The sequence below is a fragment of the Acinonyx jubatus genome, chromosome E3, assembly GCF_027475565.1.
Source record: "Acinonyx jubatus isolate Ajub_Pintada_27869175 chromosome E3, VMU_Ajub_asm_v1.0, whole genome shotgun sequence".
Lineage (NCBI taxonomy): Eukaryota > Metazoa > Chordata > Mammalia > Carnivora > Felidae > Acinonyx > Acinonyx jubatus.
Window position 1 is genome coordinate 13,230,090 of NC_069398.1, and position 18,842 is coordinate 13,248,931.

The 18,842-nt window shown below is 43.3% G+C and overlaps 1 protein-coding gene across 3 annotated transcripts in view; it reads left to right on the forward strand.

Moving 5' to 3' along the window:
- Positions 1-18,842, forward strand: part of OTOA (otoancorin) — a 73,313-nt gene that overhangs the window by 6,043 nt on the left and 48,428 nt on the right. Inside the window, exons 2-9 of one of the 3 annotated variants that reach the window (XM_027043043.2) lie at positions 2,815-2,909; positions 3,523-3,551; positions 3,643-3,673; positions 3,790-3,817; positions 5,632-5,719; positions 9,077-9,208; positions 11,534-11,769; positions 14,834-14,937. In XM_027043043.2, the coding sequence (XP_026898844.2) occupies positions 2,819-2,909; positions 3,523-3,551; positions 3,643-3,673; positions 3,790-3,817; positions 5,632-5,719; positions 9,077-9,208; positions 11,534-11,769; positions 14,834-14,937 (739 nt within the window). In that variant the 5' untranslated portion in view covers positions 2,815-2,818. Of the gene's footprint in view, positions 1-2,814; positions 2,910-3,522; positions 3,552-3,642; positions 3,674-3,789; positions 3,818-5,570; positions 5,720-9,076; positions 9,209-11,533; positions 11,770-14,833; positions 14,938-18,842 lie in introns of those variants that run through there. The other 2 variants (XM_053213291.1, XM_053213290.1) reach the window with 2 other exon arrangements.

An 18,842-nucleotide genomic window follows, 5' to 3' on the forward strand; every position in this document is an offset into this window, starting at 1 on the left:
GATTCTCTCTCTCTCTGTCCCTCCCCCACTTTTGCATGCACATGCTCTCTCGAAATGAACAAATAAGCTTAGAAAAAAAGAGGTTCTTGTTCTTGTCATGAGAATGAATTTAGGGACAGACACGCAGCACGGCAGATGAGCAACACAAGCGGGAAAGTTTATTAAGGTGAAAGCACACTCGTGAGAAATGAGAGCTGGGAAGCTCAGAGAGCAGTACGGCTGGCGGGTTGGGTTTCTATCTTCAATTGGCAGTTGCTAATTTGTGGTGGGGGAGGGGACATATTCATTTCTTGGGGTGGGAAGCAGGGTTTCCCGCTTTTTCTTCCTAATTTGGCCAGGGGTTTCCTGTCACGGCTTCTGCCATCTTGGGCCTGTCTGGTTGGATCCGGTTTCTTGTGGAGTGCTGCCTGGACGGGGCTCTGACCTTCCCCATGGCAGGCCAGGACTTCCTTGTTGCTGGCCTCCAGGCATCCTGTCCCAACCTAACTAAGCCTGTTCGAACAGCTACAAATTGGAGGTTCCCACAGCTGCTTCCTCAGGTTTGGTCAATTTGCTAGAGCAGCTCACAGAACTCAGGGAAACACTGACTTTCACCAGTTTATGGAAAGATCAGACAAAGGATGCAGATAAACAGCTAGATGAAGAGATACGTAGGACAAGGTCTGGGAGGGTCCCAAGAGCAAGAGCTTCTGTCCCTGTGGAGTTGGGATGTGTCACCCTCCTGGTGTGGATGTGTTCATCAACCTCAAAGCTTCCAGACCCTCTACTGTTGAGATCTTATGGAGGCTTCCTCACATAGGCACCATCAATTATTAAGTCCCTTTTCAGCCCTTCTCTCTTCTCTGGAGGATGGGGGTGGGGCTAGAAAATTCCAAGCTTCTAGTCATGGCTTGGTTTTTTTTTCTGGTGACCAGTTCCTGGCCAGGAGCCAACCAGGAGCCCACCCAAAGGTGCCTCAATGGAACAAAAGATGTTACTATTACTTTTTCCACTTAGGAATTTACCAAGGTTTTAGGAGCTCTGTGCCAGGAACACAGGGCAGAGACTGATTTTTTTTTTTATAATCTCAGTTTCCCTTCTCTTAGGATCTTCGCCTTGTTGTTGGGCAATGTCTGAAAACCTTTGCTTCATTATTTTGATTGGTTTTCGAATTATTTAAGGCAGCAGGGTTTATCTACTGCCAATTACTTCCACCTGGAAGCAAAAGTCCCAACTTCCTACTTATTGGTGAGTGATTTTCCACTGAATGGTATTTGTTGAAAGTTTCACCTGTGCTTGGACATTTGGGTTGCTTCCAGTTTTTGGCTATTATGAATGAAACTGTACAAGTATTTGTGTAGACATAAGTTTTAATTTCTCTTGGGTAGATACCTAGCAGTGGAATCCTGGATCAGAGTATTGCATGTTTAACTTTATAAGACACTGCTGAACAATTTTCCAAAGTGGCTGTATTAGCAGTGCATGAGTTCTGGTTGCTCCATCATCATCGACCCTTGGTATTGTCAGTCTTTTAAACTTTTAGCCATTCTAGTGTATGGAGTGGTATCTTTAGAGAGATATTTTATTTTTTTAATGTTTATTTTTGAGAGAGAGAGAGAGAGAGAGGGAGACAGAGTTCAAGCAGGGGAGGGGCAGAGAGAGAGGGAGACACAGAATCTGAGGCAGGCTCCAGGCTCTGGGCTGTCAACACGGAGCTAGGCACGGGGCTCAAACTCACGAACCGAGAGTTCGTGACCCAGGTTGAAGTCAGTCGCTTAACTAACTAGCCACCTAGGAGCCCCTAAGATTTTGTTTTTAAGCAATCTCTACATCCAGTATGGGGCTTGAACTCACAACCCCGAGATCAGGAGTCTCATGCTCTATTGACTGATCCAGCCAGGCGCCCCTATGTAGTGGTATCTAATTGTGAATGTAATTTACATATTCCTGATAACTAATGATGCTGATCATCTTTTATGAGTTTACTGGCCTTTTGTTGTTGTTGTTGTTTAAAATGAAGTTTAGGTTTGTATCTTTTCTTCCTTCTGGCTTATCTTCTAGTTACTGAATTGTAAGAGTTCTTCTTTATAGTCTAGATATAAACCCCTTGTCAGATATAACAGAGCCCACTCCTCTGCTGGATTGAGGAGAAAGGAGCAGGTATAAGAATATAAACAGGCCACTGTTGTCATCAAGGAGAGAGATGATCACGTCTTCAACGAGCATAGGGGTTTAGATGGAACAAGGCACATGGAATTTAAATTTTATTTTTATTTATTTTAGTTTATTTGTTTATTTTGAGAGAGTGTGAGTGAGGGAGGGGTAGAGAGAGAGAGAGAGAGAGAGAGGGAGAGAATCCCAAGCAGGCTCCTTGCTGCCAACGTGGAGTCTACGCTGGGCTCAAACCCATGAAGTACAAGATCCTGACCTGAGCCAAAATCAAGAGTCAGATGCCCAACTGACTGAGCCACTCAGGCACCCCTAAAATTAGTTAATTAATTAATATTACTACTATTATTTTAATGTTTTTTTGAGAGTGGGGAGGGACGGAGAGAGAGGGGGATAGAGGATCCAAAGTGGGCTCTGCACTGACAGCAGAGAGCCTGATGGGGGGCTTGAACTCACAAACTGAACTCACAAACTTTGAGATCATGACCTGAGCTGAAGTCGCACACTCAACCTACTGAGCCACCCAGGCGGCCCCCGACTAAAATTTGTTAAAAAGAGCCTCAAGAGATTCTGGATCTATTTGTTTTTCCCTTTTGTCTTCTGAACATTCTTAATTATATTTAAAAAATACAAACCTGAATTACCTCTGTGCTTGCATTACTACAGGAGGATGTCCCGGGAACCTAGGACATACATTGTTTTCCTGTTCCTTTTTCTGAGCCATGGAATGGCAAGTCATAGAGTTCCAGATTCCAGGCAGGGTAAGTCCTGAGGGAGGAACAATCTGTTGTAGTTTCCACACATTTTAGGGAATGTAGTGGGGGTAGATCAACGTAGGTACATGATACTGTGAAGTGTTTTGGGAAGTGTGCGTATGTGTGAGTGTGTGTCCATCCACATATATATGTAGGATTTTCAGGATTATTCTAAAAGGGTTTTTCTTTTTTTAAAGTTTATATTTTATTTTGAGAGAGAGAGAGAGAGAGAGCAAGCAAGCAGGGGAGGGTCAGGGAAAGAGGGAGACAGAATCCCAAGCAGGCTCTGCACTAATAGCTCAGAGCCCGACTCAGGGCGCGAACTCATGAACCATGAGATCATGACCTAAGCTAAAGTCAAGAGTCCGATGCTTAACTGACTGAGCCACCCAGGCTCCCCTAAAAGGGTTTATCAAACCAGAGTTTTCTCACACTGGGCATATATTGGCACAGGTAAAATTAAAATTCACTAAAATTTTCCCTCATGAGTGAGTCTTTTTTTTGGGGGGAGGGGGCTCTTTTCCTAACCCTTGTTTATATATATAAATATAAACCTTGTTTATATTTCTGAAGATTATACCTTTCAGTTCTAGTTATACCTCCAATGGCTTTCTTACAGATTTGTATCCCCTGTTGCAAAAAATGGCGGTGAGTATCCCATTTTCTTTGAATCAAACTCTCCTTTACTGGAACTGCCAACTTTGGGTGTTTTACTTGACATTATTTCTTTGCCTTTTAGGAAGAAATAATAGATGGAAGCTATCTGAATGGTAATGTCCCTAATCTGTCCCCGCTTTGCTGCTTCGAGAAATTTCAGACAGAATGTGCCTGTGATCTCTCTGGAATGATTCTTTTAAAGTTGTCTTTTCATTTTATTCCCATGTAGCCTTACTGGATCTCATACAGTTTCAAAGGTAACCCACCCTAGAGGGGAGGGGAAGGGATGGAATAGATACTTTATAAAAATTCTTAAATGGAAGTCTGTTAATTGTAAAAAGTAATACCTACATACTTATTACAAAAAACATAGCAACCAGTGCACAGGTGTTTGAAGGTAGATATGTTTGCTTCACAAACTTTTATTCCTCTCTGCTCTGGCACAAGTGCTAACCTTTACTGAGGGTTTACTATGTGGCAACAACATTCTTAGTGCTTTGTGCATAGAAACATGTCCAATCCTCACAAGCACCCCCAGGGAGGGTCCTGTTGTTTCTCATTGGACAGAGCAGTGAAAGGGAGGCACAGGAAGGGTGAATCAAGGTCACGTAGCTGGGCAGTGTTGCGGAGCTGAGTTGTACATCTAGCAGTGGGGCTCCAGGATGCATTGCCCTGTCATGTTTTATACTGCATGTGGGCTGGTGTTAGATACTGAGGTTGTGGGACAGGGCACTAGAGAGTGTTGTGAAAAGACAAATATTAGCGGATAATTCTAATATGATGAGTACTGTGAAGGAGAAGAAATGGGGCTTGGGAGCCCATGACAGGAGCACTCAATTATATTAAAGAGGAGGAGTGCCCATAAACACTCTTCTTCCTAATGTAGCTTTAACTTCAGTTGATAGTTTTGGATATATTCTTTCAGGCTAAAATCTATCTATCTATCTATCTATCTATCTATCTATCTATCTATATCTATCTTTGTATTCACTTATTCATTCATCTACTTATTTAATAGCAAAAATTTACCAATTGTTTAAGGCAGAAGGATTTATGTGCTGCCCATGACTCCATTACAGCCGGAAGCTGAAGTCCAGCTCATTCCTTTTATATGGTTGGGTGACACTCCATTGAATGGATGTACCATACCATTTCTAAATTTTTTTTAACGTTTATTTATTTTTGAGATAAAGAGACCATGAGTGAGAGAGGGGGAGAGGGAGAGGAAGAGAGAGAGAGAGAGAGAGACAGACAGACACACAGAATTAGAAGGAGGCTCTGGGCTCTGAGCTGTTAGCACAGAGCCCAACATGGGGCTCAAACCCACGAGCGGTGAGATCATGACCCGAGCTGAAGTTGGACGCCCAACTGACTAAGCCACACAGGTGCCCCTGGATGTACCATAACATTTAACAAACGTTAAAACATTTGTGTAACCTTTTACTTGTTGGACATTTGAGTCATTTCCAATTTTTGGATGTTATGAACAAAATTATGCATTTTCTATGTGTTGGGTACTGTTTTAAGCACTTAAGATGTGTGAACAAGTAGAATCCTCACTATTTTTATCTATATTGCATAGAAAGGGAAACTGAGGCAAAGGAAAATTCAGTAAACTGCCTAAGACCACACAATTAAGTGACAGAGCCAGGATTCAAGTCCCAGTTTTGAGTTCACACTCTTAAATTGTGCTATTCCAACCTCTCATGGTATACACTGTTTCTGCTCTTTAAGTTTTATATAGTAAGGACATCTTTCCAAGTGAGTCTGTTTGGAGTGTAGATAACACACGTGGAATGTTATGGGAATTAGAATATTGCACTTAGCTCAGAAATTGATAATTGTCTTTGAGAGAATGGGATTCAGGAGGATTCTTAGAATTGGAAACTCCCCCACCAGTGTGCCAGGTTAACAAATCTCCTACCTCCTCCAAACACAAAGTTCCTAGCATTCCTGGCCCATTCCCCACATCCTCTCTTAACTCCGGTCCCCTGGCCTCTTGGCAAGTAGGGAAACTGCTCATCAGGGGAACCTATCGTTGTGACCTTCTCCTGCCTGTCTTCAAATGAAGCTCCCATGGGTGGACAGCGGACCTGTCCCACAGAGTCCTGGAGTATCTGAATTCACGGAATGTTGCCTTCACCATCCCCAGCCTGCAGGTGCGTACCTGAGACTCATCCCTATCATATATTCACCTCTCAGTGCTCAGTCAGGAGTTGTAAACTCAAGGGCCTGGTAAGATGGAGAAGTGGGCTAGGTATGAAGATAGTCTTCACTTCTGCAAAGAAACATGTTCTGTCCAGTTGTTTTGAAACTTTTGTGTTTTTCCACCCTTCCACCTTTGATGGAGACTTGGCGTATTAGGGCGTAGGGCAGACCTACTGTAACAAAGAGATCCCAGATTCTAGCAGCGTGAACAGTTTTGTTTGTTTCTTTTTTTTATTTAATTTTTTAAAAGTAATCTCAGCACTCTGGTAGCGCAATCAGTTAGCATGCGGTACTTATAAAAGTAATCTCTACGTGCAACACAGGACTTGAACTCATGACCCTGAACTCAGGAGTTGCATGCTCTACGGAGCCAGTCAGGCACCCCCAATTTAGTTTCTTTCTATCTCGTGTTATAATTCAGAGCTAGGTGGGAGATCCAGAGAGGAGAGGAAGCTCTATTTCAGAAGACCATCCAGGGGCCCAGGTTCCTTCTGTCTTATTGCTTTGTCATCCTCTAGGGAGTTGTTGCCCACATGACTGAAACATCACATCCATTCTCCGACCTAGGAGGGGGGGTGGTGGGAAAGAGGAAGTGAAGGGCAAGCATCTTCTCTTTCAAGGACATGAGCTGCAAGTTGCACACTTTGTGCTGCTCACATTCTGTAGGGCTCACAGTCCACAGTCATGCGTTACTGCAGAGAAGTAAGAAGAGAGGCCTTTCTGAGAAGCCATGTAGTCAGCTAAAACTTGTGGGATTCTGTTGCTAAATGGAATTACAGGAGACTGGATCTTTGGGCATAATTATCAGTCTCTTGATCGTGGGTCCAAGAAATGTTTTTCTTCCCTTTTAACTCTATTGTAAGAGAAACAGTAGCACAGGTATGTTAATAGATGGTAATGATATTTGTAGAGCAGTAGGGCATGGTGGGGACTGTGGCAAACTGGACAGCATACCTCATCAGCATGAGCATCAGCCCAGTGTGGTATGTCATATCTTTGCCATTATACTGTGAATAGCACAGAAAATTGAGAAAATATTCTTTTGGTATTCAAAAACTATTTGATTTAGGAAAGAAGTTTGGTCATTGATGAATGAAGTCCTGATGTCTTTATTGTTTCACTTTTTATTTATTTAATTTTTTTAATGTTTATTTTTGAGAGAGAGAGAGAGAGAGAGAGAGAGAGACAGAGCACAAGTTGGGGAGGGGCAGAGAGAGAGGGAGACACAGAATCAGAAGCAGGCTCCAGGCTCTAAGCTGTTAGCACAGAGCCCGATGCGGGGCTCAGACTCACGAACCGTGAGATCATGACCTGAGCTGAAGTCAGACGCTTACCCAACTGAGCCACCCAGGTACACCTTATTTACTTTATAATGAAATGAAAATATCAACCAACATTCACAATGAGAACTACATTCAGAGAGCTGGTTGCTAACTAGTTACCAGGACACCCATTAGCTGGAGGTGGCTGTTGACTTCATGGCATTTGTTTTATTCTGTTCATCAGTCTGTGGCAACCTGAAGGGAATTAATGCCTGCCCCTTTTCTGGCCAGTAGTAAGTTTTCTCATGAGATGTGTGTGTGTGTGTGTGTGTGTGTGTGTGTGTGTGTGTGTATACATACACATGTATATATACAGTTATATATACATACAGTTATACGTATATATATACAGTTATATATACATATATATATGTACAGTTTATTTATGTTGAGAGAGTGTGCACACACATGCAGGAGAGGGGCAGAGAGCAAGAAAGAGAATCCTACGCAGGCTCCACACTGCCTGCGCAGAGCCTGATTCAGGGCTTGAACGCAAGAACCGTGAGATCATGACCTGAGCCGAAATCAAGAGTTTGGATGCTCAACAAGCTGAGCCACCCAGATGCCCCAAGATGTGTATATTTTAACCTGACCAGTAGATATATTCTCTCTCTTGCTATGTATAAATTTATTTATTTATTCAACATCTACTTATCTAGCCTCTATTCTCTTCCAGGCATAGTTCTAGACATTGGAGATGCAGGAGAACAAGGCAGTCACATTACTACCGACATGGGCCTTTCATTCTAGAGGGACAGTCACAGAGTAAATAATTATTCAACTCATTCAGGATAGGGAATAATGGGTGGCACAAATTGACCACTTACTGTGTGCTAGCCAATATTGAAAATGCTTTACACACACTAATTTAATCCTCATAACAAACCTACATAGTAAGTCTCTATTGTCTCTGTTTTTCAGCTGACAAAATTGAGGTCCCAAAGTACTGTTGCTCATTTAGCAAATAAAAATACAGTGTTCCTGGAGTGCCTGGCTGGCTCAGTCGGTGGTACATGCAACTCTTGAGTTCGGGGTTGTGAGTATAATTCCCATGTTGGGTGTAGAGATTACTTTTAAAAAATATGGTATTTCCCATTAAATTTGATTTGCAGATGAACAATGAATTTTTTTTTTTTTAGTATATGTCTGTCCCATGCAATATTTGGGACATACTTGGGCTCAAAAATTATTCACTATTTAACTCCAATTCAAATTTAACTGGGCATTCTGTATTTTATCTACCAATGTTAGGTAAGTAACTTGTCCAAGGCCACACAACTGGTTGGTGGCAAAGTGGGGATGTGCACATGGGTTGTCTGGTTTTAGAGCCCACCTTTTGCCCATGACATCACAGTATGCTGCCCTTGTAGAGCACCTTTGTTTAAGGGAGATTTAGAAAATAATTCCCCAGACAGCAGAGTAATCTCTTTTAGGAAAGGCTGCAGACCTCTGCTTCTCACTTTAGAAAGGATACCAAGGGGGAGTTTGTACATGCTGCCTGAATTTTGCTTTTTCTCTGATAGCTTGCAGCGTGGGAGAGGGTTTGAGCAGTGCCAGTCTGGGGGTGGTAAACTTCCTGGACAGAGGCCAGCGGCTCTGGACTTGAAACCTCAAGCACCTATAGGAACCTGGCAGGGCATGGGGAGATCGGCTGGCTGGGTGGGTGGTGAGCAGGAGTGTAATTACAGGGAGCAGCTGGCCCTTGGCTTGCTGATTATCACCAGGAAGAGGATGCATGCCTAGCGTTGCCAAATCTTTGTGTTTTCCAAGAGAAATTGGAAGTCTGGATTTTTGTGGGGAATCCCTGGACTTCAAAATGTTGGCAGCTAATGAAAAATTTTGGAGCCAGCCAAACCAAACATGGCTGCAAGCTGCCAGCTTGTGGTCTCTGCAGGGAAGTAGGTGGCCTGGCTGGGCTGCTGGCCGTGGTGCTGATCAGATGCTCCTGTCCCATCCTCACTGTATCTCTCAACACTCCCTATCAAGGCAGCCATGGAAAACCACCTGGAGCAGCGTCTGTACCAGCCCCAGAAGCTGCTGGAGGACCTGAAGGAAACAGATGCTCAGCAGTTCCGCACCGCCATGAAATGCCTCTTGGAAGACAAGAAGGACCGCCTGGTGAGGCATTCTTGGCACCCCGGGAGTAGGGGAAGTCCAGGGCCAGTTGACATTTGTTGAGTTGAATCCAACTGAGCCTGACTTAGACCCTTGGCCCTTCTTTATGTCTTCCTTCCACCTTCTCCCTTCGCAACCCCTCCAGGAGCTTGGAGACCTTGGTTTTCTCACTTCCTTTCTCCAAAGTTCAAGTGAAGAGCCTTATAGCTTGTACTTTTATAGGTACTAAGAAATGAGGGGTACTGAGGAGGTTCAATTTATTTGGCCTGATAAACACCCGTGAATAATTACTCTGCATCAGTGGACACTGGGTTCAGAGACAAAGGACTACCCCTGCCCTGAAGGAATTCACAGTCTGGGAGAGGGGGCAGGAGACAAAAAACAGAAATAGATACATTTCCAAAAAAACAAAGTTGGTGATCTAAGAGCATCACAAAGTAAGGCCTATGAGACCCAGGAAATCTTGGGACACAGGTGAGGTTTTGAGTTTTCCTTATCAGACCATTTAGTGCACAACAGTGTTTCCCAAAAGGAGTTGACCCATGTAAACATTTTAATAGTCACATTTTATTTTATAGTGTCTGTTATTAAAATAGAATGGATACATCATTCTATTGAGTGAGTTTGGGAGAGATGTGATGTTTCCTTTTTTGAAACGCATTTAAGTTTAAAAGAAAGAGTCCGTTTAAAAAAAATCCTATGAGGTAAATAATAGTAAAGGCAGCACAAAGATGGCAAAAATGAGGATGGTGGTCTATGAAAATGATACATATTTTTTAATATTTATTTATTATTTTTTTTAAGTTTATTTATTTTGAGAGAGAGAGAGAGAGCGTGTGCGCCAGCGGGGAGGGGGGTTGGGGTGGGGTGGGGTGCAGAGAGAGAGAGAGAGAGAGTGAGAGAGAGAGAGAATCCCAAGCAGACTCTGCACTGTCAGTGTGGAGCCTGACACAGGGCTTGAGCTCACAAACCACGAGATCATGACCTGAGTCGAAATCAAGAGTCAGCTGCTTAACCAACTGAGCCACCCAGGTGCCCCCTAAGCTGCACTCTTACTCACTGTACTGTTTTAGCCCCAGACAGTAAATTACCAAAGTTAAAGAAACATTTCGTCATGGTTAGAAGTATGGGCTTGAATGCAGATACACCTGTTACAGAACCTAGCTCTGTGTAATTTGGGCAGGTTGCTTATTCTATCTTTTATTTTCATCCCCTGCAATATTGGGATAATAATAGCATGTAACATTTGTTGAGCGTTCACTAGGTGCCAGCCAGTCTACACTCATTATCTTCTTTAATTCTTATGCAAACCTAAGAGATAGGCACTGGTTTTATCTCCATTTTACAGAGAGGGAAACTGAGACTTTAAAAAGGTAAGTGACTTGCTTGGGGACACACAGATAATAAGGGGACGACCTGGGATTTGAACCTAGGAATGTCTGGCCTTCAGATCTATGGGGCTTAACCTATAGGACTGTCATGAGAATTACATGAAAAGAGACATGTTTGCTTCATGCCTGGTATGGTGCCTAGTATGTGGTCATTGTTCAATAAATGTTATGTTTGCAGGGTGTGCTGGCTGAAAGACTGAGTGCCAATCAAATTGGGACCAAGCTCTGTCAGCATTCTTGGATTCTGTGGTTCAGAAGAGCCATTCATTCATCCATCCATCCATCCATCCATCCATCCCAATATGCTTTCTCAATGTCTTCTGGGTACCAGGCATTCCACTAGGCACATGGCTTGGGCCTCGAGGACTTTCCTGGCTCAATCCCAGCTGCACACTGCAGTCAGGTGCCTGGGCTCCACCACAGACCAGTTAAATCACTCTGTATGGTGGTGCTGGGATCACTCCCCCAGTGATTCTCATGTGCAGCCAGGGTTGAGAACCATTGTTGTGGAGGAAAGAAAGATAGGCCCATAAGCATCTTTAGTGCATCATAGAGTTGGGCTCAAGGTGATTTGACCAAAGTAGAAGGGCATTCAGGAAGACTTCACCAAGAAGGTGATGACAGTTGAGCTTACCCTTGAGGGATGAGCTGGATTTTGCTAGGGGAAGGAGGTGGGGAGAGAATTCCAGCTCGAGCGATTGCCTGAGGTGTGAGTCACATGGTATATCTGGAAAGTGAGAAGTTGCCTAGTGTGGGTGAAGCAAGTGAAGGCTTCAACTTTGTTACAGAACAAAGGAGAAGTTCTAGAAGGTTTGACATAGCAGCGTGGTGTTAAACAGTGGTCTTGAAGTTCCCCACTGTTAAGTGTGGTCCCTCTCAGGGCTTCCAAATCCAGAGGCTGCTCTCAAGACAACCCTAGCTTCTTTCTTTACTTTAGGAGCTGGGGGATGTCATTATTGACTTGGGAGAGATTCGGAAACAAGCCTTGCAGAGCCCTGGCGTGAACCGCAGCCTATTTCTCATCACACTGGAGAGGTGTTTCCAGGTGCTGAACTCCCTGGAGTGTGTGGAGATCCTGGGCAGGGTACTGAAGGGCTCCTCAGGCAGCTTTCTCCAGCCAGACATCCCAGGGAAGCTCCCCCGGCACCTGCAAGAGGATGCTTTCAAGAACCTGTGAGTGCTTCTCCCAGCCCTTGAACCCCACTTCCCATTCCTCAGAGGTGATGCATGGCAGAGGGGAGAAGGCAGGGGGAACAGGTTAACATCTGTGGAGTTTAGAGATGGATGATTAAAACAGTGCCTCCCAAATGTTAGTCATTCTGGTACCATCCTCACAACTTTTGCCCTATGTGTACACCACTTGTACTATTTTTTTTTTTTTTTGCTTATTTGTTTTTGAGAGAGAGAGAGAGATGGGGAGAGAAAGAGAAAATGGGGGAGAGGCAGAGAGAGAGAGGGAGACAGAGGATCCAAAGCAGGCTCTGCGCTGACCGCAGAGAGCCTGATGCGGGGCTTGAACTCACAAACCATGAGATTATGACCTGAGCCCAAGTTGGATGCTCAACGGACTGAGCCACCCAGGCACCCCCTCCACCCACTGGCACTGTTCTTCATGTTTTTTCTTTATAGTGACTCATTCTTTTTAATTAACATTTATTTAAAAACTAACTTTGATATCATTACTATAAGATCAAGTCTTATTTGGACCAAATGGGACTGCTGCATATGACAACAAGGAAGTCGTTGTTGACTGGGGCCACGAGGAGATGTGTGGTGGGGAGGGGACCAGGCTATAGTGGTTAAACATGACCAAGACACTTCACACCCAGCAGAGTGTCTATAATCAAAATGTCAGATAAATATTTGCAAATGATATATCTGAGAAAAGGTTAGTATCCAAAATATATAAAAAACTTATAAAACTCAATACCCCCAAACCAAAAGATTCAATTAAAAATGGGCAGAAGAGGGGCTCCTGGGTGGCTCAGTTGGTTAAGCGTCCAACTCTTGGTTTCGGCTCGGGTCATGATGTTAAGGTTTCATGGGTTCAAGCCCCCTGTCAGGTGCTTTGCTGGCGGCATGGAGCTTGCTTGGGATTCTCTCTCTCTCCCTCTCTCTCTGCCCCTCCCCGACTTGCGCTGTCTCGGTCTCTCTCAAATAAGCTTAAAAAAAAATAGCAGAAGACATGAATAGACATTTTTTCAAAGAAGACATACAGATGGCCAAAATGCTGACACATGAAAACATGCTCGACATCACTTATCATCAGGGAAATACAAGTCAAAACCATAATGAGCTATCACCTCACACGTGTCAGAGTGGCTGAAATCAACAACACAAGAAACACTAAGTGTTGGTGAGGATGCAGAGAAAGAGGAACACTCTTGCACTGTTGGTGGGAATACAAACTGATATAGCCACTCTGGAAAATGGTATGGAGGTTCTTCAAAAAGTTAAAACTAGAACTACCCTATGATCCAACAATTGCACTGCTAAGTATTTGCCCAAAGAATACAAAAATACTAATTCAAAGGGATATGGGCACCTGATGTTTATATTTATAGCAGCATTATCTACAATAGCCAAATTATGGAAACAGCTGGTGTCCATCAATTGATGAATGAATAAAGAAAATGTGTAATATATGTATATATCTCTATCTATCTATCTATCTATCTATCTATAATGGAATATTACTCAGCCATAAAAAATGAAATCTTGCCATTTTCTTTTTTTAAGTATATTTATCTATTTTGAGAGAGAGAGAGAGAGAATCCAAAGCAGGGCTTGATCTCATGATCTGTGAGATTGTTACCTGAGCCAAAATCAAGAGTCAGATGCTCAACTGACTGAGCCACCAAGGTGCCCTGAAATCTTAACCATTTTCAGTGGTGTGGATGGAGCTAGAGAGTATTATGCTGAGTGAAATAAGTTAGTCAAATAAGGCAAATACCATACGATTTCACTCATATGTGGAATTTAAGAAATAAAACAAATGAGCAAAAGGAAAAAAAAGAGAGAGGGGCAAACCAAGAAACAGACTCTTAAATATAGAGGACACACATAGTTACCAGAGGGCAGGTGAGTGGGGTACGGGTTAAATAGATGATAGGAATTAAGGAGAGCACTTGTGATGAGCACTGGGTGTTGTATGGAAGTGTTGAATCACTATATTGTACACCTTGAAACTAATATTACACTGTATGTTAGCTAACTGGAATTTAAATACCTGCCCCCCCCCCCCCCCCGCCTGCCGAATGTCAGATACTAACCAGTGTTGGTGAGGATGTGGAGAAATCAGCACCCTCATACACTGTTGGTCAGAGCATGAAATTGTGTAGCCTCTTTGGACAACAGTCTGGCAGTTCCTAGAAAGGCCAATCACAGAGTTGCCATGTAACCCAGCAATTCCACTCCTGGGTTATCTACCCAAGAGAAATGAAAATGTCTGTCCATACAAAACTAGTACATGAATGTTTACAATAGCATTATTCATAATAGACAAAAGATGGACACAACTCAGAGGTCCGTCAACTGATGAAGAGATAAACAAAATGGGGTGGGATACGGGCAATGGAATAGTATTTGGCAGTAAAAAGGAACGGACCTTGGAAACATCACACAAAGTGAAAGAAGCCAGACACAAAGCTGGAGTATTACATGCTTCCACTTGTCTGAAATGCCCACAACAGGCAAACTTTGGAGGCAGAAAGTAAATTGTAGTTTCTAGGATTTGAGGTGACTGACTAATGGTTGGGAGGTGGTAGCCTGAGGATATAGGGTTTCTTTTCGAGGTGCTTAAAATGTTCCAAAATTGACCGTGGTGACAGTTGCGCAGTTTGGGAACAACGCCATTGAACTTTACATTTTCAGTGGGTGAATTGTATGGTGTATGAAGTGTATCTCCATAAAACTGTTAGAAAAGAAGAAGAGGAGGAGGAGGAGGAAGAGGAAGAAGAAGGGGAAGAAGAAGTAGCAATAGCAGGAGCAGTAACAGTGGTATCAGTATAGTAGTCGTAGAGTAGTGACCAAGAGTTGAGGAAGTGGAGAGCACTCTTTGGAAGGAAGGCGTTTAGTTGTGAAGGAGAAAGAGAAATGCGAAAATAGCCAAGCACAGCAAGGGAATGAGAAGGCTTGTTAACACAAGACAGACAGTTTTGGGGACACTTGCTGCTTTGACCCATCTCAAGGCCTCCACCTGTTTGTTCCTTAGCTGACGTCCACATTTGTCATTTAGATCTGCGGTGTTCAGAGATCTCTACGACCAAACCTCGGCTCATTCCCAGAGAGCTCTCTACACCTGGATGACTGGGATTTTGCAGACATCCTCCAATGGTACTGGTGAGCCCGGGCTTTGAGGTGGGATCACTTGTCAGGGGGAGCCCATCCTCAAAAGTGGTGCTTCGTCTCTGAAGATAGATTGATTTCATTGTCATGTATGATTTTTCCTCACCCTTCCCACCTTCCAAAAAGGGTTTGATGCGACTTTTGGAATAAAACACATACCCCATTTCATCAATTCACTTTTCACATGCTGAAGGGGTGTCCTGGTTTGCAGGTGGAACAGAAATAATGACCGTATCTTAGCTTCGAAGAGAACCTTTACAGTAGAGTCACGAGTTCAAAATCTGTATCATAAATCTGTATTAAAGTGGGACATGATAAATTTTTAAAAGGAAATCTAAGCAATAAAGCACAGAAATTTAGTGCCGAGTTTCCTGGGAACCAAAGCAGAAATAGGTCAAGATTCATTTATTTTACAGATGTGTATTAGAGGAGTCAAATTCGTGGAGATGGAACGTGGAATGGTGGTTGCCAGGGGCTGGGGTGGGAGGGAGGAATAAGGAGTCGTTGTTTCATGGGGACAGAGTTTCGGTTTTGTGAAATGAAAAAGTTCTAGAAATAGGTAGTGTCAATGGCTGCCAGCAAAGTGAATGCACTTAATGTCACTGAACCATACACTTAAAAATGGTGAAGTTAGTAAATTTTAGGTTATGTTTATTTTACTACAATTGAAAAAAAAAGACAAAAAGGATGGTTATATAGGTTAGTAATGCAGACAAAAACTCATGGCTTCAATTTGCTGAGTATTTTTTAAAAAATTTTTTAACCTTTATTGATTTTTGAGACAGAGAGAGAGAGACAGAGCATGAACGGAGGAGGTTCAGAGAGAGATGGAGACACAGAATCTGAAGCAGGCTCCAGGCTCCGAGCTGTCAGCACAGAGCCCGACGCGGGGCTCGAACTCACGGACCGCGAGATCATGACCTGAGCCGAAGTCGGACGCTCAACCCACTGAGCCAGCCAGGCGCCCCTCTCGAAATAAATTTTTAACAAACTTTTAACAATATTCAGCAAATTTAACAATATTCAGCAAATTGGGGCGCCTGGCTGGCTCAGTGGGTTGAGCGTCCGACTTCGGCTCAGGTCATGATCTCGCGGTCCGTGAGTTCGAGCCCCGCGTCGGGCTCTGTGCTGACAGCTCGGAGCCTGGAGCCTGCTTCAGATTCTGTGTCTCCATCTCTCTCTGAACCTCCTCCGTTCATGCTCTGTCTCTCTCTCTCTGTCTCAAAAAGGTTAAAAAAATTTAAAAATAAATTTATTTTGAGAGAGAGAGAGAGAGAGAGAGAGAGAGATGAGTTGGGTAGGGGCAGAGAGAGAGGAGAGAGCAAGAATCCCAGTGCAGAGCCCAACGTGGGGCTCCATCCCATGAACTGTGAGATCATGACCTAAGCTGAAACTAAGAGTTGGATGCTTAACCAACTGAGCCACGGAAGTAATGTAAACAAAATAAACTTTTTAAACACTTACCAAATTGTATTATGTGTCAGCCACTGGAGATACAAGAGGAAAATAAGACAAAGTCTCTGCTCTCATAGAGCTCTTGTTTTATTGGGGGAGAGTAGGTGGAGAAAAGTTTTAAACCAGCAAATTAGAGAGAGAGAGAGGGAGAGAAAGAGAGGAGAGAGAGAGGAGAGAGAGAGAGAGAGAGAGGGGAGAGAGAGGAGAGAGAGAACTCAGGTACCAGTAGCTGCTATGAAGAAAATAAAATGGATAAATGCTATAGAGAAGCTGAGTGTTTTCGACCAGAACAGGGCTTGGCAAACGTTTTCTTTAAAGGGTCAGAGTAAATATTTTAGGGTTTGTGGGCCTGTAGTCTGGCTGAATTATTCAACTCTGATGTTCTGGTGCTAAAGCAAACATTGACAACAGATGAGCAGGAGTGGCTGTGTCCCAGCAAAGCCTTATTTATGGACACTGAAATTGGAATTTCAAAATTGTCACGTCACAAAACAATCTTCTTCTTTTGATTTTACTTCCAACTATTTTAAAGTGTAAAAACCAAGCTTGCAGCCTTTATAAGAGCAAGTGATGGGCCAGATTTGACCTGTGGGCTGTAGTTTGCCAGCCTCTGAACTAAGAAATCAGAGTTGACATCTGAATTGAGACCAAAATGAGACATGGAATCAGTCAGGTGAGGCACCGGAGGAAGGGCATGGCAGGCAGGGGAACCAGCAAATACAGAGGCCCTGAGCCAGGAATCAGCTTTGCGATTTGGAGAAACGTAAAGGAAGCCTGTGGGGTTGGAGTGTGCTGAGGGCCAATCAATCCTTTTCCTGGAATTAAGCTCTGAGATTTGTACATAAGGAGCATTCAACAACAGAATAATCAATGTCTTCAGTGCGTAGCAGAATTCCCTCTGCCTGATGCATAATTACGGCCTCTAAATCTCACACTGTGTAACCCTAAGACAGCCACTCAACTCTAGACTTCCAGAATCCTTATTGCCAAAATTTAATTAGAGAGAGACTTTCTTCTAAAATTCCTCGACGTTATGTTTCATTATTATACTAAAGTGAATGAAAACAAATTCTGTTTAGACTTCAAGCTTTTTATTTTTCATGAAGTTCCTTGAGGTACCTGGAAATACTTTGAGTGTTAAAAATACTCAAAGTATTTGAGGGGGCACCTGGGTGGCTCAGTCGGTTAAGTGTCTGACTCTTGGTTTTGGCTCAGGTCATGGTCTCATGGTGCATGAGTTCGGGCCCTACATCAGGCTCTGTGCTGACAGTGCAGAGCCTGCTTGGGATTCTCTCTCTCTACCTGTCCCCTGCTAGCTCTCTCTCTCTCTCAAAATAAATAAATAAACTTAAAAAAAAAAAAAGTCTGCCTCTAAAAAAAGAAAATCCAATCTTGGAGATCCTTGGACTTCAGAAATACAGTTTATGCTTTATAATTAATTTAAAATTAACAACTCACCTTGGTTCTTGATGAATTTAGTGGTTCCCCCCTCTCCCAAACTCTCTAGTCTTCTGGGACCACCCTTCTAATAACCAATTCAGATGTCCAGAGTCTTTATCTCATCTAGGGAATCCTAGGGTGTTTACCTGTGCTCACCCCAACAGCTCTGATTCCTGGGTTGGGGAGACACCCTGTTGTTCTTGTGACCCAGCCCAAGCAGCGGCCGACTTCACCATCTCATCTGGGCATGTGAGTCATTGCCCATGGCTTTTCGCAACAGCTCTTGGTAATGGATTCACTGTGCCTTGAAAATGCTCCCCTGCTTCTTCCATTTCTCCGAAGTGCCACCAACACAATGTTGTTGTGTGTAAAAGTCTTTTACTGGAGGATTAGAGGTAATGGGGGCCGATTCTAGCTTAGTGAAACTTGAAGTCCAGATAGATCCTGAACATGATTGTTCTTGAAGTCCCACTGACATCCCACTGATGAGCAATTTCAAATGCCTGAACAGAGTGACAGAGGGAGTCTTCCGGGATTTCAGAGGGAGAAATTACTGATGACTGAGGAGACAAGACAAGGCGTTAAGAAAGAGGAAATGTTTGAGGTCGTTTTTGAAGGTAGGATTTCAGAGCGGAAGAGTTAGGGCAGAGGCATTCTGGCTGATAAGAAGGGCGCACGTGAGAGAAGATTTGGAGAACGTTTGGGGTGCATATGAGGAAGGAGAAGTAGTTGGTTTGGCTCAAGTACAGGAACCTGGTGCTAATCAATATGGCTGAATAATGATTGTTACCGGTAGTAAGAAAAGAGAGTCAAATACATTTCAAGTTGAGAGACTATTTAGTAACTAAGTGAACTGGAAGAAAAGCTTATTTTGTGACCTTAACTATTAAAAAATAACCTGCATTTATAATAAGTTCCCAGGTGATGCTGGTGCTGTTGGTCTGGGGACCACACTGATGACTTACAAACAAAGCCTCAGATGGCTGGCATCTGTGATTTGCCTG